We start from the raw sequence: 10,684 nt of genomic DNA, 5'->3' as shown, positions 1-10,684 counted from the left end.
CACACACACACACACACACACACACACCCATAGGGGGCCCCGATCACAGAAGTGACTTGTACTCTCTTCATGCTTGTTGTAAATCCAAATGAGATGCAACAAATTTAAAAATATGTTGAAAATAATGTCTTTCCTAATAAGTCTCACAAGTGTGAAATGTTTATCTAAGCCACTGACTGCAGTGTTCAGTCATTTTTCTCACCCCGTTTCCTTCTCTCCCCTTCATTTATACATGATCTTACCCATAATGCATCTAAATCCTGTCCTCTCTGGAGAAGTGCTGATCCCAGGGGTCAGATTCTTTTCCTCTGCCCTTTGTACTCCACGCAAAGCCTCCGTGATGCTCGTTGACATGCAGAAGAGGTAAGATCTAAGAATGAATCTTGAGTTTAAAGGACAGAGGAAAACAGCTAGGAATTAAAAATAAATAAATAAATAAAAAAGCATCATATCAGTCTACTGATCTGATCTGTGCCACATTAAAAGATACATGAAAAGATGTATTAAAATCTGTGATTAAAAAATTCATTGATTACTTTGTCCTGATCAAGTTCCTGTACCAGTTAGGTACTGGTTGGTTCCTTCTTCAAAATCTCAGCTGTGGTGCTGTCACTCGGTAATGTGGTTATTTTTGCGGACCAGTGTGCATTAAGCATCAGTCCTGACACCTGGTCGTTTTCACTCTAATCAACACCTTCAAGTATCTCGTGAGCCAGGTAAACAAAGACCCTGATGACTCTCCAGCAGGAAGGGAGCGAGTTTAATCTGCATGTGGATTTAGCTTCATAAACAAAGCATCTCCTACTTGTTCTTTTAATTTATTTACCATGTCCTAAATGGAGTGGCACTGTGGTGAGGTTCTTATAGCTGCCACGTCTCAGCGAGAAGGTTACTGAATCAAATCCCAGCCTGTACTTTTGTGTATGGCAGCAGGTGGAATCTCTTACACCCATCCATTATCTTTCCTTCGGAAAAAGTGGGGAAAGATGATGGATGGATGGATGCAAGGATGTCCTAATTGACTGAGAATCTAAACCATTTAAACAGTTCCAGTTATTAAAATGTGGAAAGATGGACTTGAACGCCATCACTCTAGTAAAAATCACATTTTATGTAAAAAAAATAAATAAATAAAAGGTCAATTTAAAAGTTAGAGGAACTTGCACACACACACACACACACAAAAAAAGATCTTAAATTAAATGAGAAGTGGGTGGCACAGTAGATAGAGTGGTAGCTTCAGCAACAGCAGAGGTTGCTGGATGGAATCCCACCTTCAGTGACAATTTGTTTTAAAAAAGTACTACTCTACTAAAAGGTTAATTGTTTTGGTCAGGGATGACTTCTTTTAATTTTTTTTTAACAAACCAAGTCATAAATCCCAACAGAAACACCGGCAGCAAAACATGCAGGTTGTTCTAAAAAAATCTTGAGATGTTTCAGAGATTCAAAAAGTGTTTGTGCTGGGTGAGTGGGGTCCTTCATGATGCAGGTGGCTCTCTTCCTGCATCTAGAGGTATAGATGTTTGTGATGGTGGGGAGGCTGACTCCAACATCTTCTGTGCAGCCTTCACCACTCTCTGCAAACCTTTTCTTTCTGCAGCTGTGCAGCCTCCATGCCACACGTTGATGCTGGAGCACAGGATGCTCTCCACTGCACACCTGTAGAAGGAGGTGAGGACCGAGCTTCCCAGTCCAGCTCGCCTCAGCCGTCTGAGGAAGTAGAGTCTCTGATGAGCTTTCTTGATCAGGCTGGTGGTGTTGTTGCTCCAGCTGAGGTCATCATTCAGGTGGACACAAAGTGTTTGACGAAACATATTGTAAAGTAAACTGATTTATTGGTCATATGTCATGAAAAGCAAACATTTTCTTTAGTACTGTTACTACATACAGCGGGCAGCACGGTGGCGCAACTGGTAGAGCTGCTGCCTCTCAGCGAGCAGGTCCCTGGTTCAAACCCCGGTCCAGGGGCCTTTCTGGGTGGAGTTTGCATGTTCTCTCCGTGCATGCGTGGGTTTTCTCCGGGTACTCCGGTTTCCTCCCACAGTTCAAAAACATGCATGTTAGGCTGATTGGTAACTCTGAGTTGTCCCTAGGTGTGAGTGAGAGAGTGAATGGTTGTTTGTCTCGTTTGTCTCTATGTGGCCCTGTGATGGACTTGCGACCCGTCCAGGGTGTACCCCGCCCCTCGCACAGTGATTGCTGGACATGGGCACCAGCGACCCCCGTGACCCGAAATGGAATAAGCGGGTAAAGAAAATGGATGGATGGATGGACTACATACAGCATATTAGGTCAGAAATGCCTCAAAGATCTAAATAAACAGCTTTAGATGTAGTCCAAGGACATCAGTGTGGTTCTGTTTTACACTTTTTATGAAGTGTAGTTGTTTTTTTCTGCTCAGGCATTACATTTGCATTACAGCTTTCTCAAATCAGACATTTCAGGCCGTCCATCTATTATTTTTACACACTTCTTTCTGTGTGGCAGGGATCTGGGATGTCCAGCAGTTACTATATGCAAGGCTGGGGGCACCCTGGACAAGTTGCAGGTCCATCACAGGGACACATGGAGACAAATGAGACAAACAACTTTTCACACAATTTAGAGTTACCAATCAGCCTAACATGCATGCTTTCCCAATAAAGTTTAGCCTGGTCATCTGGATGATTTCTTTTGTTGTTGCTGTTGAGACGTTTCGTCCTTCATCCAAAGGACTTCATCAGTTCGAGAAACCACAACAAAATCAGCCCCACAAGCAGCAAACCCACATAGTGGACCAACCAGTTTGCTGGTGATAAGATGGTTTCTGGGGCCCGCCCTCTCCCACATCGACTCCACTGAGGCAGCCATAGCCAAAGTGGTTCAAAACATCAAAGTTCATGCTCAATAATTCAGGTAGAAAATCCATCAAAGTTCAGTCAGATCATCTGGACTGTTTCTTTCTTTCTTTTTTTTTTGTGTGACGTTTCATCATTCATCCAAAGGACCACAGGACAAAAAAAAAAAAAAAACATTCTGGTGACCTGATTGAACTTTGTTGGATTTTCTACCTGGATTATTGAGCATGAACCTTGATGCATACAAAGAAAACTTACGTATGCACAGAGAACAAATAATTTCCACCCAGAGTAGGCCGGAAGGTGAACCTGCAACCTTCTTGCTGAGAGGTGACGGCTCTAGTAGCTGCATTGCGGTACCCCAACAAACAAACAAAAATCTTATCTGCAACGTGAGCGTTGAGCGTTTCCTACAAACTCCCATAAAGTTTCACTCGGCTCCACAGGAGATGCTGTAAAGTGCTTCTGTTCTGTTTGAAGCTCGTGTTTAATTGTTTCTCTCTCTGTGAGAGAAACATCGTCCTCACAACACAGAAGCTGCATCATTCAGTCGATGGTGGTAAGCAGAAGAAAAGTGATCATGGCCGCCCGAGTTTCATAATTCAGGACACTTAATGTCTCATTTCATTAGAATCCACAGAAACTGGCAGCTAAAGTGAAAAGTTGCAGCGCCTGACACTTTCTCAACTTGAAACATGTTTAAAAGTTTAGTGAGCCTTTGTCACATTACACCAGTCAGCCATAATATTATGACCACCTTCTTATTATCCAGCATATCCTTGTTTAAATAGGCATGTTCTGGTGTTTCTAGAACCAGGAAGTTAGTTCTGAATCATTGTGGCGTTTTAGGACTGGCTTTAATCCCACAGGTCCCAACAGATGTTTGGTGAGTTTGATGGGTCAAACTGTGATCCATGAAAATGACAAAAGTGTTGTTTTTAAAAGATGCATCAGTACTGATACATATTTTTATTTATTTATATATTTATAAAATGTATCAATTTTTTAAGACAAAACAAAACAATTCCATAAACAATCAAAAATACAAATCAAAAATAAAAATGAAAAGCAGCAAAAGGAAGAAAAAAATCTTATTATCTCTGCCCCTTTTCTCCATATTAATAAAACTAAGTAATAAGTCAAGATAAAGAAACAAATGTGTTCAAAACTCAGGCCAGTGTAAAACTGTTTAAAGGTGTGCTTAATATTTAATTTGTGTTTCATGACTTGAAACATTTTACATTCTTATGTCGCCATCTAGTGGAGACAACTTGTGATTACGCCTGAAGAAAAAGCACAAGGGTTGACAGCAAGACCTGAAAAAGAGGCATGAAATTCTGTTTTAGCCTTTTAACAACTTATGTCTTGAAACAAAAAAACACTAAAGGAGGTCGTTCATGTTTTTAATGCTTTGAAATAAGACACAAATTTGAGGTAATTAACATTCAGCCCCTGAAACTCCAAACTCCAGCCAAATACACACTTTCTGTGCACTTCCACCCAGCAGCTGCTTTGATTTAGTACTACATTACATTCTATCTGTATTTTAACACATTTGAACTGTTTGCTGTTTTTTTTCCCCACTGTTTAAACATATTCAACTCTGAATTTATTTTAACAACACATAGTACTGCACAGTGTGTTGCGCTGTATTCTTAAAATGGATTGATTCAACTGTTCTTGATTATTTTAAAGAATTAAAGACAGCTCTTCTGGTTCGTCTCTTCCATGTTGTCATTTTGTCTCTCTTTCTTCGTAAATCATCACATTGTTAAAGACAATTTAACACTTTTTCAGACTCAGATTTCAAAATGATTTATTTGATATTTGACATCTGGGTGAGAGGAGAGCTGTGATTAAAAACCAACAACAATTACATTTATATATAAATTCACATGTACCTGTACCTAAATACAATATGATACTTACATTGGCAGAACAAATGTAGCTCTGAGTCTCATTTATATCAATTTAGAGTCAATCAAGATAAGATAAAACTGTATTGTTTAATTCTGCTTTGATATGCTCTACATTCATCAAACACACACAAGAACCAACAATAGAACATGATAAAAACCACGTTATCACCATTAACGTGTCTACTTAGATTTAAGAATATTATTGCAGATGGTACAAATGATTTCTAAATATTCTTCCTTGCCAGCGGGACTCAGTAACTCCTGTTTGATGGAAGCATCTGGAAGCAGCTGTGTAGTGGATGTGAGGGGTCCTCGGTGATCAGGGTGGCTTTCTGAGCAGCTGTAGATGTCTGACAGGTGGCACTGAGGTGAGCCAGTTATTGCACTTGATTGTTTAATTATTCGATGTAATTTGTGTTTCTGTTTTTCATTGATGAGGTTAAACCAGGATGAAGTAGGAGCTAAAATCATTATTTTGTAAAAGTAGTAGAGCTACAACAACAAGAAACAGGAACATGAATAATTCTTCCAGTAACTCAAAAACAAAAGAAAAAGTCAGCGATGTTCTTACTCTTTATTTGAACCTGAAAATGTATAAAAATATGAATAAAAAAGTTATTGCAGCAGAAAAGAAACCTGAACCATAAAAAAAGTGAATAATTTATGTTTTGTAGGTTTACATTAAAATATATATGGGCACTGTTTTATTCAGGAGCTTTCGTTATTTGGAGCAAAAAGCAGCTTTATTTGAACTTTTCCATCTGCTGCCATACACAAAAATACAGTCAGTTCTGTGCACCAAGACGTTTATCATCTGTAGCTGCAGTTGGCTTTTAATAAAGTCCAGTTGTTGCAAGATCAGTCTCAGACACGGTGGAAAACGCTTTGGTTCTGCTGGTTACTGAATAAAACGCAGCAACAAATCAACAAAAGATGAAGCAAATGCTTTTCTTTTTGTCAAACTCACAGGAAATTACTTTGTTTTCCATTACTGGGGACTATTGCAATGCATAGGAGCGCTGGCAATGCACTGCCTCCATGCAATGCATGGAAGGCACCTATTATTATTCACCTCGGAAAACGGGTTTCTCAACTTTATTTATTTACTTATTTATTTATTTAATTCGTCAACTATAATACGGCCCCATCTGCAACGTGTACTCCCACTAATGTTATATCCAAACGACCGGCTCGGCCCCATAAGGTGTGCTTTTATTGGCATTTCAAGTGACCATGGCAACATATTTTGCTAACAAACATGCCATATTTCTCCACAGGAAACGAATGGGAGAACATTCCTCACGCTAACTGCTGCTGTCAAGTCACATGATGTAGAGTGTAGATGTCCCTGAAGGAAACAGAAACTCACTGTTGGATATATTTGAAACTCACAGAAAGTAATCATCAGATAAATGTCTTTAACTTATTAACATTTGGAGCCATTTTGATCCAAGATGGCTGCCACAGCTACCTCAGCAAACACAAAATTGACTTTAACTTGGTCATTCTTTGAGATATTGAGCTGAAATTTAATATGGATGTAGCTGCGATCGAATTGTTATAAATTCCTAATGAAAATCAAATATCCAAGATGGCCACCTTATCTAAAAGCAAAAAAATATATAACTCAGCCAGTTTTTGAGCTATTCAGCTGAAGTTTGGTATAGTGTTAGCTGAAAGAGAATCCCAACACGAAGTACTGTCAAATAAAACGAGTTCACCTTAGTGTTGTTCACATTTACATTTTTATTGTAAAGGTGGTTTCTTACAAAACAGTTGTGACACAGAGGTAAAAGGGGAAAAAAGGAGCCCTGCATACGAACAAACAAAAATAGTGAAAACGGCTGCAGAAAACACAACTTTGGTGACAACTTTTCTTTTTCATCTATGCAAAGAAGAAAATTTTCTGCTGAAGAGTGCTAAAAGTTTTCACAGATCACTTTCATCAGAGTAATAAAACAAAACGTGAAATTAAAATATGTAGCAAAACCCCAGAATTGTGTAGAAACTCTTTTCTCTAATTCCTCTTGAAGTTGGATGAAAGCACCGGCTCATCACAGCAACACTTCTAAAGCTCCATTTACTCAAGTTTTTTTTTTTTTTTTTATGAACAAAAGCAGATGTAATCATTCACGTATCTGTTCTGAGGCGATAATTAGAGCTGAAAACGTCTAATATCAAAACCCAACATTGCACATGCTAAAATAAAGTCCTCGTCTAGAAAGCTATCGTAGATTTGATGCTACATCAGCTGAAACAACAGATAAACAGCAGTACAGTATATAAAGACTACTTTTAACAGTATAAAACATCTCCATTTAAATGTGTGTTAAGGAAAGCGGTTATTAGTAATTACACAGCAGTGCTTTTTATATGTGTGGCTAAATATCAGGTTTATAGACTTCCTGTTGAAACATCGCATTTCAAAAGATACTCACTGCAAACGATGAAACCAAAATTAAAACAGATTAATCTGAAGTAAATGCAGTTTTAATCCAGCAGTTTTCCAGATATATTGATATGAATATGTGAAATGTGGGTATGCACTGAATGTAAACAAAGCACTTGGCTGTATCCATCAAAAACATGGAAGCACAAATCACATGACGGACCTACATCTGTAGTCTGTGGAGGTAAACAAATATGGCTGACATATTTTCTGTTACTTGCTTATGTAGGTAAACAGACACATCTGGTAGTTGGTATCTAGTCCAAAATGTTTAATTTAATGACGGTTTAATCAGTGATATGGAAACAATTGTGCATGTACTTGTTCTGTCTTCACACTTTGCAATGAGGACCTTTAAAACACACGTTAAGTCTCATTTCCTCTAAATTACTGGAAATCTTATACAGTATATAGATTTTTAGCTGTTTTTGGTACAGATAAAATGTTTCAAAATAGCCAACGATGAATTATATATATAAATATTTATATATATATATATATATATATATATATATATATATATATATATATATGTATAAAATAATCTTTATTTTAAAATGTATGATTAGGTAGAAGAATTCCCTTCAAACTTAAATGCTTGTTGCAGAGTCTTTGAGAAAATAAATCAAAATAAACAACAACAAAAACAAAGCCGTTTAAAGAGTTGTTGGATATTTTAGGATTCAGGTTGATTTCTTGTATTTTCCTGGTGTGAGTTAGATCAGCAGCTGGCTTGTTTCGCTCAAACTGGTCTGAAAACAAAAGAAAGCAGGACGCCTGCCTCTCTCCGAGGGTTAAAAACTGCTTTGCCTGGGTGTCAGAAATACTTCCTCACAGTTCACTAAAAGATTTTGATGTTATCACAGATAATTACAAAGTCTGGAAGGTAAACGTTTCATTTGTACTATGGAAGAGTATGACTGACCTTTCACTTCTGCAGAAAAGAATCCCTCCAAAAAAAAAAAAAAAAATCAGTTTACCGTAAATTTTAGACTGTAAGGCGCATTAAGCAAAACTAAAACCTCTTGACAGATTTTTGAGCACCGTGTATCACATAAAATCATTTTGAGGTCAGTAAGCACAACCAGAATTAATACATAATTAATGCACGGGATTATAAGGCTCACTGTTGATTTTTGAGAAAATTAAAGGATTTTAAGTGCGTCTTATAGTCCGAAAAATACGGTACTTAGTGCTGTAATGACATTTAAACTTAAAGGATTTTGTGGAGGAGGGAGTGGCGGTCATACTACTTAAGTGTTGGTGTTATCTGCTGTCAGAGCAGATAATCTGACCACCAATGAGCAGAGTGTTTGAAACCAAAGTGTTCCCCTTTAAAACAACTCCATCAGTCATTATGATTTGTTAAAGGGTTGTGATTTCAAGGAGCCAAAGTGCAGACTCAAACAACGGGAGACTCAAACTGAGAGAGTTAAAAAGAAACAAAGGAAAGACTGACATGGTAAATAATAACAGAACCTTATCGTGCTCACGTGAAGGTAAAAATGAACAAAGATGGAAGCTGAATAGACTGAACAGACATGTTCAGGCTTCAGCGTAAAGAATCACAAAAGTCTACAGAAATAAACTTCTCATGCAAAAGTGACAAATCCAACAAAATGTTCCCTTAAACTGCTTTTATTGTTTAAGTTTGGAGGTGTTCAGATCGCAGAAATTTAGTCAAATAAATCTGAACTATCCCTTTAGAGCTTGGTTATTCATATTTTTTTTGGGGGGGGGAGTGGGGGGTCATTGTTAAAGAAGCTATCTTTGTTTTTGTGTATGAGGATTAAATGTGCTACTGTGGTTTTACAAGAATAAAAAATGCTTAAATTTGAAGGGAAAATCAGAAGAGCTCCACTTCTGTTTGTTCCAGCCCACGACTGCAGACCAACACTAAAAAAAAAAAACGGTGATATGAAAATTACGCAAGCTTTTAGTGTAGTTAATGTAGCAGGTTCTTTTTCTTTAATTCCAAGAGAATAAAAATCCCAAGGCAAACGTTAATATTTAATACTTTCAATGTGGTCTGAAATAAGTCACCTTTGTTCATAGCAGATCAAATTCTCTCGTTTCCATCCTTTTGCTAACGTTAGTCTCCATTTTTTGAAGTGTGAAAATAAAACACAATCCTTCTCAGACCCTACAGAAAGTCTCCATCATGGTTTTGATAGAAAGCTGTATTTTCTGCTCCTCCACTCAGTAGTGCCCCCTAGCAAGGATGATCGTTGCAAACGCGAGTCTCCCTCCGGTCCTTGCAGCTGCCCTTTGACCTTTTCCTGGTGGTCCTGACGCGCTCCTGTAAACCCACCCCGCAGGGTTTACTGCAGTCTGTCCAGCTGCTCCACGGCTGCAGGCGGCAGCTTCCTGCACCTGAACAAATGGGCGACAGCAGAGAGGGCTGCAGTTCAACACAAACAGCTGCAGCTTCCAGAAGTCTACAAATAATCATGTCTCCAGTTTCAAAATGGACACCAAGGCCCATTTATGTATTTTTGTCTGTATCTCTGTGTGCATTTAGCAAAAATATCTCATAAAACGAACACATTTTAATGAAACTTTCAGAAACTAATCACTGGGTTCACATCAATAACTGATAAACTTTTGGAGTTAACCTAATTCATGATGGCCGCCAAGGCAGCAGAGAGAACTTTGCTAACACACATTGAACTACAAGCTAATTTTACAGAGATGGGGCTCTTATTTGGTGTCATAGCAGCTGAACCGGGTCCCAGACACAGCATCTGAGAGCTAACAGATACCACAAAACATCACAATACAGTAGTCCCTCGCTACTTCACGGTTCGACTTTTGCAGACTCGCTCTATCGCAGTTTGTGAACGTACATTACAAAAAATAATTTTAAAAATGTACAGGACACGATTGTCAACTTTAATATTTCTCACATGATTGGGATGGTACTGGGTACAGTTCTGTACAGTAAAAGTTAATGAAAAAATTAACTAATTCAGACAGGAGTGGCCATTTTGTAGTTTTCTCTCAGGAAGCCTCCACTGTGTTCCCGCTCATAATGACCTCATTTCCCAGAAGGCAACAGGGCCCTATCTAGAAGCCCCATTTTCTTTCTGAAAAACTAGAGGTAAAGTTTTGATCTGATTGACGTTCAGCAGATGCATTGAACCCACCAAACCAGACCAGAACTGGACCAGAACCAGACCTCCAGACCCATCGGTGAATTGTGAGAGCTGGTAGCCAGCTCACTAAGACTTCCAAGCGGGAGATGCGCTGCCAAAGGTCTGGGGCTGTTTCTGGAGCCCATCAGGACATTTTTCCATCCAGACTTGGACTCAATCGACCACCTACGGTCCCACATCAGCCAACAGAAGGTCTGCCCCACAGAATATGTTTCGGCACTCAAGAACTGCACTGAACTGGACCAGAGCTGGACCCCCAGACTCACCGGTGAACCCAAGAGCTCCTAGCCAGCCCACAACAACTTCCGAGCAGGGAAACGT

At 38.8% G+C, this 10,684-nt stretch overlaps 1 protein-coding gene across 1 annotated transcript in view; it reads right to left on the bottom strand.

Annotated features, from left to right (window-relative positions):
• Positions 1–8,922: 8,922 nt before the first annotated feature.
• LOC119415981 (spondin-1) overlaps positions 8,923–10,684 on the bottom strand; it is a 28,592-nt gene continuing 26,830 nt past the window's right edge. The window contains exon 10 of the mRNA XM_037683151.1: positions 8,923–9,581. Within this exon, the coding sequence (XP_037539079.1) occupies positions 9,421–9,581 (161 nt within the window). The 3' untranslated portion in view covers positions 8,923–9,420. The remainder of the gene's footprint in view (positions 9,582–10,684) is intronic.

This window comes from Nematolebias whitei, chromosome 10 (genome assembly GCF_014905685.2).
Source record: "Nematolebias whitei isolate Nwh7 chromosome 10, NemWhi1, whole genome shotgun sequence".
NCBI lineage: Eukaryota > Metazoa > Chordata > Actinopteri > Cyprinodontiformes > Rivulidae > Nematolebias > Nematolebias whitei.
Note: the sequence above shows the minus strand (reverse complement) of the source record. Positions and strands in the feature narration are given on the sequence as shown.